This window comes from Dendrobates tinctorius, unplaced genomic scaffold (assembly GCF_039654945.1).
Source record: "Dendrobates tinctorius isolate UK_male_01 unplaced genomic scaffold, ASM3965494v1 ptg000059l, whole genome shotgun sequence".
NCBI lineage: Eukaryota > Metazoa > Chordata > Amphibia > Anura > Dendrobatidae > Dendrobates > Dendrobates tinctorius.
In genome coordinates this window covers 10,648,473-10,667,643 of record NW_027361727.1, presented here as the reverse complement: position 1 = coordinate 10,667,643, position 19,171 = coordinate 10,648,473, and the positions used below count along the sequence as shown (strand labels likewise).

The 19,171-nt window shown below is 45.9% G+C and overlaps 1 protein-coding gene across 2 annotated transcripts in view; it reads right to left on the bottom strand.

Moving 5' to 3' along the window:
* The window catches only part of IRAG1 (inositol 1,4,5-triphosphate receptor associated 1), a 204,183-nt gene that overhangs the window by 67,279 nt on the left and 117,733 nt on the right, over nt 1–19,171 (bottom strand). Inside the window, exon 2 of one of the 2 annotated variants that reach the window (XM_073578388.1) lies at nt 14,573–14,740. In XM_073578388.1, coding sequence (XP_073434489.1) covers nt 14,573–14,656 — 84 coding nt within the window. In that variant the 5' untranslated portion in view covers nt 14,657–14,740. Of the gene's footprint in view, nt 1–14,572; nt 14,951–19,171 lie in introns of those variants that run through there. The other variant, XM_073578389.1, reaches the window with a different exon arrangement.

Genomic DNA, 19,171 nt, shown 5'->3' with positions numbered 1-19,171 from the left:
ACCACTCCTCCTGTCCTGTACATATACACTGCACAGCACCACTCCTCCTGCCCTGTATATATACACTGCACAGTACCACTCCTCCTGTATATATACACTGCACAGTACCACTCCTCCTGTCCTGTATATATACACTGCACAGTACCACTCCTCCTGTCCTGTATATATACACTGCACAGTACCACTCCTCCTGTCCTGTACATATACACTGCACAGCACCACTCCTCCTGTCCTGTATATATACACTGCACAGTACCACTCCTCCTGCCCTGTATATATACACTGCACAGTACCACTCCTGTCCTGTATATATACTGCACAGTACCACTCCTCCTGTCCTGTATATATACACTGCACAGTACCACTCCTCCTGTCCTGTATATATACACTGCACAGCACCACTCCTCCTGTCCTGTATATATACTGCACAGTACCACTCCTCCTGTCCTGTATATATACGCTGCACAGTACCGCTCCTCCTGTATATATACACTGCACAGTACCACTCCTCCTGTCCTGTATATATACACTGCACAGTACCACTCCTCCTGTCCTGTATATATACACTGCACAGTACCACTCCTCCTGTCCTGTATATATACACTGCACAGTACCACTCCTCCTGTATATATACACTGCACAGTACCACTCCTCCTGTCCTGTATATATACACTGCACAGTACCACTCCTCCTGTCCTGTATATATACACTGTACAGTACCACTCCTCCTGTCCTGTATATATACACTGCACAGTACCACTCCTCCTGTCCTGTACATATACACTGCACAGCACCACTCCTCCTGTACTGTATATATACACTGCACAGTACCACTCCTCCTGTCCTGTATATTTACACTGCACAGCACCACTCCTCCTGCCCTGTATATATACACTGCACAGTACCACTCCTCCTGTATATATACACTGCACAGTACCACTCCTCCTGTCCTGTATATATACACTGCACAGTACCACTCCTCCTGTCCTGTATATATACACTGCACAGTACCACTCCTCCTGTCCTGTACATATACACTGCACAGCACCACTCCTCCTGTCCTGTATATATACACTGCACAGTACCACTCCTCCTGTCCTGTATATATACACTGAACAGCACCAATCCTCCTGCCCTGTATATATACACTGCACAGCACCACTCCTCCTGTCCTGTATATATACTGCACAGTACCACTCCTCCTGTCCTGTATATATACACTGCACAGTACTGCTACTCCTGTATATATACACTGCACAGTACCGCTCCTCCTGTCCTGCATATATACACCGGACGGTACTACTCCTCCTGTCCTGTGTATACACTGTACAGTACTACTCCTCCTGTCCTGTATATACACACTGCACAGTACCACTCCTCCTGTCCTGTACATATACACTGCACAGCACCACTCCTCCTGTCCTGTATATATACACTGCACAGTATCACTCCTCCTGTCCTGTATATATACACTGAACAGCACCACTCCTCCTGCCCTGTACATATACACTGCACAGCACCACTCCTCCTGTCCTGTATATATACACTGAACAGCACCACTCCTCCTGTCCTTTATATATACACTGCACAGTACCACTCCTCCTGTCCTGTATATATACACTGCACAGTACTGCTCCTCCTGTATATATACACTGCACAGTACCGCTCCTCCTGTATATATACACTGCACAGTACCACTCCTCCTGTCCTGTATATATACACTGCACAGTACCACTCCTCCTGTCCTGTATATATACACTGCACAGTACCACTCCTCCTGTCCTGTATATATACACTGCACAGTACCACTCCTCCTGCCCTGTATATATACACTGCACAGTACCACTCCTCCTGTATATATACACTGCACAGTACCACTCCTCCTGCCCTGTATATTTACACTGCACAGCACCACTCCTCCTGCCCTGTATATATACACTGCACAGTACCACTCCTCCTGTCCTGTATATATACACTGCACAGTACTACTCCTCCTGTCCTGTATATATACACTGTACAGTACCACTCCTCCTGTACTGTATATATACACTGCACAGTACCACTCCTCCTGTCCTGTACATATACACTGCACAGCACCACTCCTCCTGTCCTGTATATATACACTGCACAGTACCACTCCTCCTGTCCTGTATATATATACACTGAACAGCACCACTCCTCCTGTCCTGTACATATACACTGCACAGTACCACTCCTCCTGTATATATACACTGCACAGTACCACTCCTCCTGTCCTGTATATATACTGCACAGTACCACTCCTCCTGTCCTGTATATATACTGCACAGTACCACTCCTCCTGTCCTGTATATATACTGCACAGTACCACTCCTCCTGTCCTGTATATATACACTGAACAGCACCACTCCTCCTGTCCTGTATATATACTGCACAGTACCACTCCTCCTGTCCTGTATATATACACTGAACAGCACCACTCCTCCTGCTCTGTATATATACACTGCACAGCACCACTCCTCCTGTCCTGTATATATACACTGCACAGCACCACTCCTCCTGTCCTGTATATATACTGCACAGTACCACTCCTCCTGTCCTGTATATATACACTGAACAGCACCACTCCTCCTGCCCTGTATATATACACTGCACAGCACCACTCCTCCTGTCCTGTATATATACTGCACAGTACCACTCCTCCTGTCCTGTATATATACACTGCACAGTACCACTCCTCCTGTCCTGTATATATTCACTTCACAGTACCACTCCTCCTGTCCTGTATATATACACTGCACAGTACCATTTCTCCTGTCCTGTATATTTACACTGCACAGCACCACTCCTCCTGCCCTGTATATATACACTGCACAGTACCACTCCTCCTGTATATATACACTGCACAGTACCACTCCTCCTGTCCTGTATATATACACTGCACAGTACCACTCCTCCTGTCCTGTATATATACACTGTACAGTACCACTCCTCCTGTCCTGTATATATACACTGCACAGTACCACTCCTCCTGTCCTGTACATATACACTGCACAGCACCACTCCTCCTGTCCTGTATATATACACTGCACAGTACCACTCCTCCTGTCCTGTATATATACACTGCACAGTACCACTCCTCCTGTCCTGTATATATACACTGCACAGTACCACTCCTCCTGTCCTGTATATTTACACTGCACAGCACCACTCCTCCTGCCCTGTATATATATACACTGCACAGTACCACTCCTCCTGTATATATACACTGCACAGTACCACTCCTCCTGTCCTGTATATATACACTGCATAGTACCACTCCTCCTGTCCTGTATATATACACTGTATAGTACCACTCCTCCTGTCCTGTATATATACACTGCACAGTACCACTCCTCCTGTCCTGTACATATACACTGCACAGCACCACTCCTCCTGTCCTGTATATATACACTGCACAGTACCACTCCTCCTGTCCTGTATGTATACACTGCACAGTACCACTCCTCCTGTCCTGTATATTTACACTGCACAGCACCACTCCTCCTGCCCTGTATATATACACTGCACAGTACCACTCCTCCTGTCCTGTATATATACACTGTACAGTACCACTCCTCCTGTCCTGTATATATATACTGCACAGTACCACTCCTCCTGTCCTGTACATATACACTGCACAGCACCACTCCTCCTGTCCTGTATATATACACTGCACAGTACCACTCCTCCTGTCCTGTATATTTACACTGCACAGCACCACTCCTCCCTTCCTGTACATATACACTGCACAGCACCACTCCTCCTGTCCTGTATATATACACTGCACAGTACCACTCCTCCTGTCCTGTACATATACACTGCACAGCACCACTCCTCCTGTCCTGTATATATACACTGCACAGTACCACTCCTCCTGTCCTGTATATTTACACTGCACAGCACCACTCCTCCTGCCCTGTATATATACACTGCACAGTACCACTCCTCCTGTATATATACACTGCACAGTACCACTCCTCCTGTCCTGTATATATACACTGCACAGTACCACTCCTCCTGTCCTGTATATATACACTGTACAGTACCACTCCTCCTGTCCTGTATATATACACTGCACAGTACCACTCCTCCTGTCCTGTACATATACACTGCACAGCACCACTCCTCCTGTCCTGTATATATACACTGCACAGTACCACTCCTCCTGTCCTGTATATATACACTGAACAGCACCACTCCTCCTGCCCTGTATATATACACTGCACAGCACCACTCCTCCTGTATATATACACTGCACAGTACCGCTCTTCCTGTATATGTACACTGTACAGTACCACTCCTCCTGTCCTGCATATATACACCGCACAGTACCACTCCTCCTGTCCTGTGTATACACTGTACAGTACCACTCCTCCTGTCCTGTATATACACACTGCACAGTACCACTCCTCCTGTCCTGTACATATACACTGCACAGCACCACTCCTCCTGTCCTGTATATATACACTGCACAGTACCACTCCTCCTGTCCTGTATATATACACTGAACAGCACCACTCCTCCTGCCCTGTATATATACACTGCACAGAAACACTCCTCCTGTCCTGTATATATACTGCACAGTACTGCTACTCCTGTATATATACACTGCACAGTACCGCTCCTCCTGTATATATACACTGCACAGTACCACTCCTCCTGTCCTGTATATATACACTGCACAGTACCACTCCTCCTGTCCTGTATATATACACTGCACAGTACCACTCCTCCTGTCCTGTATATATACACTGCACAGCACCACTCCTCCTGTCCTGTATATATACACTGCACAGTACCACTCCTCCTGTCCTGTATATATACACTGCACAGTACCACTCCTCCTGCCCTGTATATATACACTGCACAGTACCACTCCTCCTGTCCTGTACATATACACTGAACAGCACCACTCCTCCTGCCCTGTATATATACACTGCACAGTACCACTCCTCCTGTCCTGTATATATACACTGCACAGTACTGCTCCTCCTGTATATATACACTGCACAGTACCGCTCCTCCTGTATATATACACTGCACAGTACCACTCCTCCTGTCCTGTATATATACACTGCACAGTACCACTCCTCCTGTCCTGTATATATACACTGCACAGTACCACTCTTCCCGTCCTGTATATATACACTGCACAGTACCACTCCTCCTGTCCTGTATATTTACACTGCACAGCACCACTCCTCCTGCCCTGTGTATATATACACTGCACAGTACCACTCCTCCTGTCCTGTATATATACACTGCACAGTACCACTCCTCCTGTCCTGTATATATACACTGTACAGTACCACTCCTCCTGTCCTGTATATATACACTGCACAGTACCACTCCTCCTGTCCTGTATATTTACACTGCACAGCACCACTCCTCCTGCCCTGTGTATATATACACTGCACAGTACCACTCCTCCTGTATATATACACTGCACAGTACCACTCCTCCTGTCCTGTATATATACACTGCACAGTACCACTCCTCCTGTCCTGTATATATACACTGTACAGTACCACTCCTCCTGTCCTGTATATATACACTGCACAGTACCACTCCTCCTGTCCTGTACATATACACTGCACAGCACCACTCCTCCTGTCCTGTATATATACACTGCACAGTACCACTCCTCCTGTCCTGTATATATACACTGAACAGCACCACTCCTCCTGCCCTGTATATATACACTGCACAGCACCACTCCTCCTGTCCTGTATATATACTGCACAGTACCACTCCTCCTGTCCTGTATATATACACTGCACAGTACTGCTCCTCCTGTATATGTACACTGTACAGTACCACTCCTCCTGTCCTGCATATATACACCGCACAGTACCACTCCTCCTGTACATATACACTGCACAGCACCACTCCTCCTGTCCTGTATATATACACTGAACAGTACCACTCCTCCTGCCCTGTATATATACACTGCACAGTACCACTCCTCCTGTCCTGTATATATACACTGAACAGCACCACTCCTCCTGTCCTGTATATATACACTGAACAGCACCACTCCTCCTGTCCTGTATATATACACTGCACAGTACCACTCCTCCTGTCCTGTATATATACACTGTACAGTACCACTCCTCCTGTCCTGTATATATACACTGCACAGTACCACTCCTCCTGTCCTGTATATTTACACTGCACAGCACCACTCCTCCTGCCCTGTGTATATATACACTGCACAGTACCACTCCTCCTGTATATATACACTGCACAGTACCACTCCTCCTGTCCTGTATATATACACTGCACAGTACCACTCCTCCTGTCCTGTATATATACACTGTACAGTACCACTCCTCCTGTCCTGTATATATACACTGCACAGTACCACTCCTCCTGTCCTGTACATATACACTGCACAGCACCACTCCTCCTGTCCTGTATATATACACTGCACAGTACCACTCCTCCTGTCCTGTATATATACACTGAACAGCACCACTCCTCCTGCCCTGTATATATACACTGCACAGCACCACTCCTCCTGTCCTGTATATATACTGCACAGTACCACTCCTCCTGTCCTGTATATATACACTGCACAGTACTGCTCCTCCTGTATATGTACACTGTACAGTACCACTCCTCCTGTCCTGCATATATACACCGCACAGTACCACTCCTCCTGTACATATACACTGCACAGCACCACTCCTCCTGTCCTGTATATATACACTGAACAGTACCACTCCTCCTGTCCTGTATATATACACTGCACAGCACCACTCCTCCTGTCCTGTATATATACACTGCACAGTACCACTCCTCCTGTCCTGTATATATACACTGCACAGTACCACTCCTCCTGTATATATACACTGCACAGTACCACTCCTCCTGTCCTGTATATATACACTGCACAGCACCACTCCTCCTGTCCTGTATATATACACTGCACAGCACCACTCCTCCTGTCCTGTATATATACACTGCACAGTACCACTCCTCCTGTACATATACACTGCACAGCACCACTCCTCCTGTCCTGTATATATACACTGAACAGTACCACTCCTCCTGCCCTGTATATATACACTGCACAGTACCACTCCTCCTGTCCTGTATATATACACTGAACAGCACCACTCCTCCTGTCCTGTATATATACACTGCACAGTACCACTCCTCCTGTCCTGTATATATACACTGCACAGCACCACTCCTCCTGTCCTGTATATATACACTGAACAGCACCACTCCTCCTGCCCTGTACATATACACTGCACAGTACCAGTCCTCCTGTCCTGTATATATACACTGCACAGCACCACTCCTCCTGTCCTGTATATATACACTGAACAGCACCACTCCTCCTGTCCTGTATATATACACTGTACAGCACCACTCCTCCTGTCCTGTATATATACACTGCACAGTACCACTCCTCCTGTCCTGTATATATACACTGCACAGTACCACTCCTCCTGCCCTGTATATATACACTGCACAGTACCACTCCTCCTTCCCTGTATATATACACTGCACAGTACCACTCCTCCTGTATACACTGCACAGTACCACTCCTCCTGTCCTGTATATATACACTGCACAGTACTACTCCTCCTGTCCTGTATATATACACTGCACAGTACCACTCCTCCTGTCCTGTATATATACACTGCACAGTACCACTCCTCCTGCCCTGTATATATACACTGCACAGTACCACTCCTCCTTCCCTGTATATATACACTGCACAGTACCACTCCTCCTGTATACACTGCACAGTACCACTCCTCCTGTCCTGTATATATACACTGCACAGTACTACTCCTCCTGTCCTGTATATATACACTGCACAGTACCACTCCTCCTGTCCTGTATATATACACTGCACAGTACTTCTCCTCCTGTATATATACACTGCACAGCACCACTCCTCCTGTCCTGTATATATACACTGCACAGTACCACTCCTCCTGTCCTGTATATATACACTGCACAGTACCACTCCTCCTGTCCTGTATATATACACTGCACAGTACTTCTCCTCCTGTATATACACTGCACAGTACCACTCCTCCTGTCCTGTATATATACACTGCACAGTACCACTCCTCCTGTCCTGTATATATACACTGCACAGTACTTCTCCTCCTGTATATACACTGCACAGTACCACTCCTCCTGTCCTGTATATATACACTGCACAGTACCACTCCTCCTGTCCTGTATATATACACTGCACAGTACCACTCCTCCTGCCCTGTATATATACACTGCACAGTACCACTCCTCCTTCCCTGTATATATACACTGCACAGTACCACTCCTCCTGTATACACTGCACAGTACCACTCCTCCTGTCCTGTATATATACACTGCACAGTACTACTCCTCCTGTCCTGTATATATACACTGCACAGTACCACTCCTCCTGTCCTGTATATATACACTGCACAGTACTTCTCCTCCTGTATATATACACTGCACAGCACCACTCCTCCTGTCCTGTATATATACACTGCACAGTACCACTCCTCCTGTCCTGTATATATACACTGCACAGTACCACTCCTCCTGTCCTGTATATATACACTGCACAGTACTTCTCCTCCTGTATATACACTGCACAGTACCACTCCTCCTGTCCTGTATATATACACTGCACAGTACCACTCCTCCTGTCCTGTATATATACACTGCACAGTACTTCTCCTCCTGTATATACACTGCACAGTACCACTCCTCCTGTCCTGTATATATACACTGCACAGTACCACTCCTCCTGCCCTGTATTCTGGGTGTAATTCTCAGTATCTGGATTATTCTGTGCACAGTACCACTTCTCCTGTTCTTGATGATGGGAAAGGTAGTAGAGATTGCCTGTATTCTCGGTGCTGTATACGGGGGAGTGTTGCGGATGTTTTGTTTTGTGAAGTAGATAACGGGAATCTTGCCAGCGTATAATTACTGTGATCATGTCACTGGATTTAGTTGCTGCTTATAAAACATTTTGAAACCATTTCTGAGAATTTCAGCTTAGTTCTATTATTAGCTGCAAAATTTCTACAAAAAAAAACACTTTAAATCTCTCAAGGGAACAAACTGCTGAAAATAGTAGATACAGTAGAGCAATTCATCACAGCAGGCGGCAGCGGAGAATCCTGCCATCAGACTTTATGCTGTCATTGCCAAAAGTTTTCAGACTGACATAAATTCTGATTTTCGCAAACTTTGCTGCCTTGTTGATCTTTGATCGTTTAGTCGGAGGTTTCTCTGGTTACTGAAGTACAATTATAAGGCTACTAGATGGTGGCCCGATTCTAACGCATCGGGTATTCTAGAATATGTATGTAGTTTATTTATGAAGTTTTAATAATAATGCTATAATGCACCCCCCCCCAATCCTGATATGCATGGTCCCCTCACCCCCCAATCCTGATATGCATGGTCCCCTCACCCCCCAATTCTGGTAAGCATGGTCCTCCTCACCCCCCTTTCCTGGTATGCATCGTCCCGTCACCCCCCTTTCCTGGTACGCATGGTCCCCTCACCCTCCAATCCTGGTAAGCATGGTCCTCCTCACCCCCCTTTCCTGGTATGCATCGTCCCGTCACCCCCCTTTCCTGGTATGCATGGTCCTCTCGCCTCCCTTTCCTGGTATACATGGTCACCCTCACCCCCCCTATCCTGGTATACATGGACACCCTCACCCCCCCTATCCTGGTAGGCATGGTCACCCTCACCCCCTATCCTGGTATGCATGGTACCCCTCACCCCCCAATCCTGGTATGCATGGTCCCCTCACCCCCCAATCCTGATATGCATGGTCCCCTCACCCCCCAATCCTGGTATGCATGGTACCCCTCCCCCCTATCCTGGTATTCATGGTCCCCTCACCCCCCTATCCTGGTATGCATGGTCCCCTCACCCCCCAATCCTGAGATGCATGGTACCCCTCTCCCCCCAATCCTGGTAAGCATGGTCCCCTCACCCTCCAATCCTGGAATGTATGGTCCACTCACCCCCCCCCAATCCTGGAATGCATGGTCCTCTCACCCCTCTTTCCTGGTAAGCATGGTCCCCTCACCCCCCTTTCCTGGTATGCATGGTTCTCCTCACCCCCCTTTCCTGATATGCATGGTCCCGTCACCCCTCTTTCCTGGTATGCATGGTCCCCTCGCCTCCCTTTCCTGGTATGCATGGTCACCCTTACCCCCTATCCTGGTATACATGCTCACCCTCACCCCCCCTATCCTGGTATGCATGGTCACCCTCACCCCCCTCTCCTGATATGCATGGTCCCCCTCACCCCCCTTTCCTGGTATGCATGGTCCCCTCGCCTCCCTTTCCTGGTATACATGGTCACCCTTTCCCCCCTATCCTGGTATACATGCTCACCCTCACCCGCCCTATCCTGGTATGCATGGTCACCCTCACCCCCCTCTCCTGATATGCATGGTCCCCCTCACCCCCCATTGCTGGTATGCATGGTCACCCTCACCCCCCTTTCCTGGTATGCTTGGTCCCGTCACCCCCCTTTCCTGGCATGCATGGTCTCTGTTAAAATAAATAGTTATATTCTCACCTTCCAACGGCCCGCGATTTTCTTTCCACGTGCCCGGCCTCGCGGTCCCGGTAATGCCTTGCGCGAAACACCGCTGATGACGTTGCGCTCTCGCAAGTGTGACGTCATCTCCGGCCTAAGGCGCAAGGCATTACTGGGACTGCGAGGCCGGGCGCATGGAAAGGAGATCGGACGCCGTCAGAAGGGGAGTATAACCTTTTTTTATTTTAATTCTATTTTTTACAGATGCGCTATGCCCGATTGAACGCTGCGCCCGACTGTGCCTGCCGCTGATTGGTCGCGGCCGTCAGCAGCAGGCGCAGCTTACCGTTACAAACATAGATTACCGTTACAAATATAGATTTGCCCACGTTGCGCATTTCCGCAACTTCCCGCTGCGGGTAAAACGCATGCGGAAGTCGCATGCGTTTTCCCGCAAAATACACGCGTTATGTAAGCTTTTTTAGCTTGCAGAATTCAAGCGCTTTTCCAAGCGATTTGAAGCATTGCTTGGAAAAGTGATTGACAGGTTGGTCACACTTGTCAAGCATAGCGCTTAACAAGTGTGACCACCTTTTTACTATCGATGCTGTCTATGCAGCATCACTAGTAAAAGATAAAATGCTAAAAATAATAAGAAAATAATAAATATGCATATACTCACCTTCTGTCGGCCCCCGATCTCCTCAGCGGCGCTGCCGACAAGTTCCGTTCCCAGGCGTGCTTTGCGAGAAAGACCTCTGATGACGTAGCAGTCAGGCGACGTCACAAAGGTCATTTTGTCGCAAAGCACACCTGGGAAGCACCGCTGTGGACTGGGAGGACTCCGGGGGCTGACAGAGGGTAAGTATATCCCTATTTTTTATTTTAAATTCTATTTTTAACAGAGATATGGTACCCATTGGCATGGAGGAGAGTCTCCTCTCCTCCAGACCCTGGGTACTATCCGCACATGAAACGCTGACTTTACGCATGGTGGGCATAGTCATAATTTCAATGCAATCCTATGGTGGCGGAATCGCCGCGATTCCGCAAAATTGATGGACATGCTGCGGATTTTTCCACAATGCAATTCCACAGCGGAAAAATCCGCAGCATTGGCACAGAAACTGCGGAATCCCATAGGATTGCATGGGGATGAGTTTTGCTAGCTCCCGACTGTAGAATGAATGGAGCAGCCGACACATGCTCAGTAACTAGCGGTGACGTCATGGCTCATCACTGAGTCTGGCTCTGCTTCCATTCATTCCCCAGTCGTTTACAGTCGGGAGCGGCTGTGTTAGCAGCGCTCCGCCTGTAAACTGATTAACCCCTGAGATGGATTTACGCTGTGGGACGTGACTAAGCGCCGGACAGGTAATGTATATTGTTGCTTTATTATTTTCACCTTTTTTACAGGAGATTGAGGGAGTCGCAAAGGAATTAGCAGTGTGTGATGGTGTGATATGCTATGTGGATGTCATTTTGTGTATATTTCTATTTCACTTGTTTTCATAGTGTTTTTCTTGATGCCCTGTGGGTCTACAGCCTGACTGTGTCTGTCTCTTGATGACCCCCTGTAGTGCATTAATCCCCAAGGCTCCTTTGTTTTCCTCTGGGAGGCCTGGAAACCGCCCCAACCTGTTTGATTACCCCTGGACACAAGGAAGGGGGTGGGGAGAACAGGAGCTGGGCAAGTCAGTCAGTTTGGAGTGGATCGTGTAAAGACTGCACTTCAGGGAGAAGGACCCATTTTTATCCTCTGGTGTTAGTTTTGGAATCTCGTCTCCCTGGACATTTTATCCTGTTACTGGACTACATTCTTGTTCTGGACTATTGTATCCTCAGTGTGGTGGATTGTTTATGGACCTTCTAATTTTGCCTGTAATAAAGGTCTTGGGATTGTTCACCCTTCCCTCGCTCTGTTGATTGTGTGGTATCGGAGAAGGACCCCATGACAATATTGTTGCTTTATTATTTTCACCTTTTTTACAGGAGATTGAGGGAGTCACAAAGGAATTAGCAGTGTAATAAAGATTTAAAAATGTGTGGGCTGTCTTCTTTCATTAAAATACTTTATTCTTATTGTGTGAGTGTTTATTTAACCCTTTATTTACTATAGGATTAGTAATGGATAGGTGTCTTATTGACCTCTCCATTACTAATCCGGGCTTAATGTCACCTTAAAATAGAAAGGTGGCATTAACCCCTTAATATCCCACTTGTCACCACTACAGGGCAAGTGGGAAGAATGAGGCAAAGCTATTGGGAAGCTGGGGGCTATTGTTTTTATGTTGTGCGGTGCTAAGATCAATGGCCCCTTACCAGCCTGAGAATATCAGCCCTCAGCTTTAGTTAGGTTGGCTGTCAAAAATAGGGGGGACCCCACGCCGGTTTTTATAATTATTTATTTAAATAATTAAAAAAACAGCGTGGGAACCAACCTTGATGAAGCTGACAGCTGAGGGATGCAGCCCCCAGCTGTAAGTTTCGTCCGGTTGGTTCATAAACTGAGGGGGACCCATTGGGTTTTCATTCATTCTTTCTCTCCTGCTCGCTGTTGCCGGCAGAGCAGGAGAGAAGAATGATAGCCGCGGTCAGAACCAGCCGCCGGGAACAGCGCTTACTGTAGCACTTCTTCCCGGCGACGTCCGTGTGGTCCTGATGCGGCTCACGGTTGCCACGTATCCACACGGACGCGTTTTTCCGGTACCAGAATTATCTGGACGTGTGAGGCCGGCCTTAGAGATACTCCTTGGGTCCTTGTGCGCCTAAATAGGCTACACCAATGTGGTGTCCACCCCAAAGTGGTTGGATATAGGTGGTGTTGCCATTGTAGCTCTGGGTCTACTGTGGCTGGGCTTAGAGGAGATAATTAATTTTGTGATACTGCAGTATTGCAGCGGATTGTACAAGCAAACAAGCTATTGCAGGTTCAAGTCTAGGAGAACTGATAAAAAAAAAACGTGAAAAAAAAACTTAAATTTTTTTTAAAAAAATCAGACACATAAATGTTCACATCACCCCTCCTTTTCCTTAGTAAGTAAATAAAACAATGAACAAATTCTGTGTCAAAACTAATAGAAAAAATCAAATGACAATCATGATATTTTGGTCATTTCCTGCAACCCAAAAAAATGGAATAAGAAGTAGTTACAAAATGGTATGTTTTCCAAAATTGTCTCAAGAACAACAGCTTATCTCACAAAAAAAACATAAAAAACAAAATTCAGAAAAAAAGTTATGGCTCCTAGATTATGGCAGCAACATTAATAAAACAAAATATTTTTTTTTTACTTTTTTTAGTAGATTTTTTTTTTAGGTTTAATTAAAAAAGTAACAAAGTTTAGTATCGCTATGAACAAAAAGTAACACATCATATTTACCTTATCGTGAATGTCATAAAAATAAACTCCAACAAATATTTTTTTTTTTTTTTTTGCTTTTTTTTCCAATTCCACCCTGCATCTCATTTTCCATGACCATTATATGGTAAAGTGAAAAGTATAATTTACAATTCATAACTCGTCACTCAAAAAACCAGTTAACATTCTGCCTTGCAGACAGAAAAACAAAAAGTTATGGCTCCCGGAAGGCAATAAATTTATTTTTTTTTCCAAAAAGTGAAAAAAATTAAATATTTTTGTTTCAAGTGCTATCTGTAGACCTGACATAGATTGGGGCCATCTGTTGCCAGACGGGGGTCTTTAGATCTCAGCGTCATGGATCCTAAAGCCCACCATAGACGTGAGATGGCTGTTGATCAGTCATTTGGCTGGCGGCTCTCTCATCGAGTTATCCCATACACAGGAGCGCTCGTTCGAGTGAGTATTTTTGTGTTCTCTGTGAGAGAGCCATCTTGATGGCGGCTTGTCTCCAGGAACACGAAAGGATTGGTCAGTCTGAAATCAAACCTGGTGGATCCTTAACTCCCCCGACGATCAACTGCACAATTGCAGAATCAGCTGACATTGGTCTAATGTGAATGGCGGACTTAAATGTACTTTGTAGATATAGGACACTCACCTTCACCGAGGATGAGGAGGATGGAGGAGGGGAGGAGTGCTGGGCATCTCCAGTTTGCTCCGGCACCCCAGGTAATGTGGGCATCCTGGACAGTGACTGGTGACTTGATAGGTCCCGTGTCTTGGACTGACCATACACAGAAGGTCAGGAATTATCATCTGCCGTGAGCTTAAAAAGAAACACATCATTACGTTCTATTGCACACACTGTAATCACTATGTAACCGGACATCTACAACTTTAGGCACTGTTCACATGTCCACTCCAGTTATTATCCATTTGTAATGGACCCAGTAGTGTCTCTGATCACCTTTAATGTTCTGGGCAGTGCAAAAAAATGGATCCATTATTGGATGATCCATTTTCAGTAGACTTCAATATTAAAAAGAAAAAATCTGCTTAATATCTGGTTATTCATGGGGGGGGGGGTTGCCCGGCCAAAAATAGTTGTGCGGATTGCGCTATTTGTTCTGGCTTAAAAAAAGACGGATAAAAGCTGGAAAGGAGGAGAAGAGAAAATGTTTTATGACTTATGTTCCCATTCCAATGAGTTCTCCAAAACTGGTCCAAAAGTGGAAATAACTACTGGCCACATGAACAAACAGAACCAAAATTGTCAGGGTATGTGCCCATGGTCAGGAATCGGCAGAGCTTTGGACGCAGCGCATATGCGCTGCCGGATTTTGAACGCAGGTGAATCCGCATGTGATCATTGAACCGTGCGGAATCACCCTGTCCTATACATTGTACGGGTGATATTTCTCTTGTGGATACTAGAGTCTCTGCAAGATAAATAGACATGCTGCGGTCTGGAAAGACGCGCCGCCTGTCCGTCTCCGCAGGGAAGTCGCGGGCACCGTTGCACGCATAGTGGGCATGGGATTTCTTGAAATTTCTTGCAACATGCCCATAGGCCCCCATTTATTAAGGACGACAAAAGTGTCTTCTTTCGGCGTTTATCTGCCGGTCTAATTGCAGAGGAAATTGCAGCAAACTGCGCTTTCCTACATAGCGGCCACTGCAAAGCAACATATAATGTGCAGTAATGAGTCCCTGAGTTGGATGGATGGCTAGGCATAGATTTTGACAGCGGCCAAAGTCCGGAGCATACCTCCTGAGTGCATGTGCCTGGCACTGTTATCTGAGCTGTATGGCCCTTTCTGGTCCCTTTGTGTATTGCTATCAGTGCTTTTTGTTTTCCTGTTTATCTAAGCACATGTGGCATGATCTAAGCACACTATGTACTATTTATCTGGACCCTACATACCTGAATCCAAGCACTGTAGGCTCGATTTATATGGGTACTATTATTTTATTATTATTATTTATTTATATAGCACCATTGATTCCATGGTGCTGTACATGAGAAGGGGTTACATACAAATTACAGATATCACTTACAGTAAACAAACTTACAATCACAGACTGATACAGAGGGGAGAGGACCCTGCCCCTTCGGGCTTACATGCTACAGAATGGTGGGGAAGGAGACAGTAGGTTGGTGGGTTGCAGCAGTTCCGGTGTTAGTTGAGGTGATATCACCGGTAGTGGTGAGGAGGTAGTGGTGAGAGAGAAGGAGGTAGCGGGGTCATCGCAGGCTGTAGGCTTTCTTGAAGAGGTGGGTTTTCAGGTTCCGTCTGAAGGATCCAAATGTGGTTGATAGTCGGACTTGTTGGGGCAAAGAATTCCAGAGAATAGGGGCTATTCGGGAGAAGTCTTGGAGGCGGTTGGGTGAGGAGCGAATAAGTGTGGAGGAGAGAAGGAGGTCTTGGGAGGACCGGAGATTACGTGAGGGAAGGTATCGGGAGATTAGTTCAGAGACACATGGGGGAGACAGGTTATAGATGGCCTTGTAGGTCAGTATTAGTAATTTGAACTGGATATGCTGAGGGAATGGGAGCCAGTAAAGAGATTTGCAGAGGGGAGAAGCAGAGGAGTAGCGAGGAGAGAGATGAATTAGTCGGGCGGCAGAGTTAAGGATGGACTGGAGAGGTGCAAGGGTGTTAATAGGGAGACCACAGAAAAGGATGTTGCAGTAGTCGAGGTGGGAGATGATGAGGGCATGCACAAGCATTTTAGTAAATTGAGGGTTGAGGAAAGGACGGATTCTGGAAATATTTTTGAGCTGGAGGTGACAGGAGGTAGAAAGAGCTTGGATGTGCAGTTTGAAGGACAGGGCAGAGTCACAGGTTACTCCGAGGCAGCGGTTATCTAAGCAATGTATATTTTAAGTAGCAGGACACTGTATTGCACTATTTGCCTAGGTATTGTGTGTACTATACAAGTACTGTATATACTATCAATTAAGGCACAATTATCTATTGAGCTCAAATAATGTAGTAGATGTTACTTGCAGTCCTATGTAACATTACAAATAACAGTGATGTTAATGCAGTTGGAATTTCCCACAGTTCTGTGTAACAGCTTTACCAATGCTACTCACTTGACAGCAATCTGAGGTATCACAGGAACAGTTTCTACTTAAAGTCCGGTTGGTTTATTTCAGTTCTCATACACCACATTGCAGGAAAACTTTAAATATTGCCTTTGTCCAGCATAAAGTAAAACATAAAGTAAACAGTTCATACAATAGTGCAGGTTCGCCCGCTTGGCTTAGAGTCCAGATTCTTAGTCCTTTTTCAAAGCCACACAATCCAGGAGGTCTACCAACCTCCATACACAGCACCCTGTGTCAGGTAAACAGGTCCCCTTCTACAATGTGTACCACTCCCAGGGTTGGAGATATGGCGAACGGCCTTCCCGCCTAACTCTTCTGCTGCTCACAATTAGAGTTGGACCTAAAATGGCTGATTAACTCCTCTCTTAATACTATGTGTACTTGAGCATTACTTTAGGTTTATATCACAGAGGACATGCACCTCTGTGATACATATCTCCCATCCACTATGTGTCCAGCAGCCACTTTACATAACATAAATAATACACTGATAACCCTGAGTACAGATAATGTACTAAATGTTACCTGCAGTCCCATATAACACTGATAACTCTTCGAGTACAGTTAATATATTATATTTAACACATATAATGTGTTATACGAAATAACTTAAATAGGACCTGCCTGATAAAGTGAAGTAGACGAAAAACTCCTCAAAAGCATGACATCATGCCACAAACCAAAGAAATTCTGAAACAAATGAGAAACAAAGTAATTGAGATCTATCAGTCTGAAAAAGCTTATAAAGCTATTTCGAAAGCTTTGGGACTCCAGCGAACCACCGTGAGAGACATTATCCACAAATGGCAAAACATGGAACAGTGGTTAACCTTGAGTGGCCAGCCAGCCAAAAATACCCCAAGGGCGCAGCGACGACTCATCCAAGAGGTCACAAAAGACCCCACAACAACATTCAAAGAACTGCAGGCCTCACTTGTTTCAGTTAAGGTCAGTGTTCATGACTCCACCATAAGAAAGAGACTGGGCAAAAATGGCCGACATGGCAGCGTTCCAAGATGAAAATCCCTGCTGAGCATTAAGAACATAAAGGTTCATCTCAGTTTTGACAGAAAAAATCTTGATGATCCCCAAGACTTAGAGATGCACCTTTTCTGGGGCGGCTGAGAGGTGATGTTTTTAGCCGGGGGGGGCCACTATCCATGGTCCCTTCTTTGGCTATTAACTTCAGCCCTCAGCTGTCTGCATAGCCATTGCTGGCTATTAATTATCGGAAGACCCCACACCATTTTTTCCGTGAAATAATCATTTATTAATTAAATACATGTCCAGAATTTTGCACACACACTATACTAATTGTATTTGTCACTGACATGTGTATATCTACCTATTCTATATGGATTTATTGTATGTAATCCATCTCTCCTATCCTGCCGGCTCCTGCAGTGATTTTACAGAAGCCAGCAAATGAATTACCGGCTATTCTTCTATATATCTCTATCTCTGCAATATATATATATATATACACAGTATATATATATATATATATATATAATATATATATATGTATACACACACTGCTAGCTCCAAGTAAATCAAACTTCTGTGAAATCAAACTGTCCACTTGGGAAGCAACACTGTGACAATCAATTTCACATGCTGTTGTGCAAATGGAATAGACAACAGATGGAAATTATTGGCAATTATCAAGACACCCTCAATAAAAGGAGTGGTTCTGCAGGTGGGGACCACAGACCACATCTCAGTACCAATGCTTTCTGGCTGATGTTTTGGTCACTTTTAAATGTTGGTTATGCTTTCACACTCGTAGTAGCATTAGACGGACTCTACAACCCACACAAATGGCTCAGGTAGTGCAGCTCATCCAGGATGGCACATCAATGCGAGCTGTGGCAAGAAGGTTTGCTGTGTCTGTCAGCGTAGTGTCCAGAGGCGCTACCAGGAGACAGGCCAGTACACCAGGAGATGTGGAGGGGGCCGTAGGAAAGCAACAACCCAGCAGCAGGACCACTACCTCAGCCTTTGTGCAAGGAGGAACAGGAGGAGCACTGCCATAGCCCTGCAAAATCACCTCCAGGAGGCCACAAATCTGCATGTGGTTGCACAAACTGTTAGAAACTGACTCCATGAGGATGGTCTGAGTGCCCAACGCCCACAGATGGG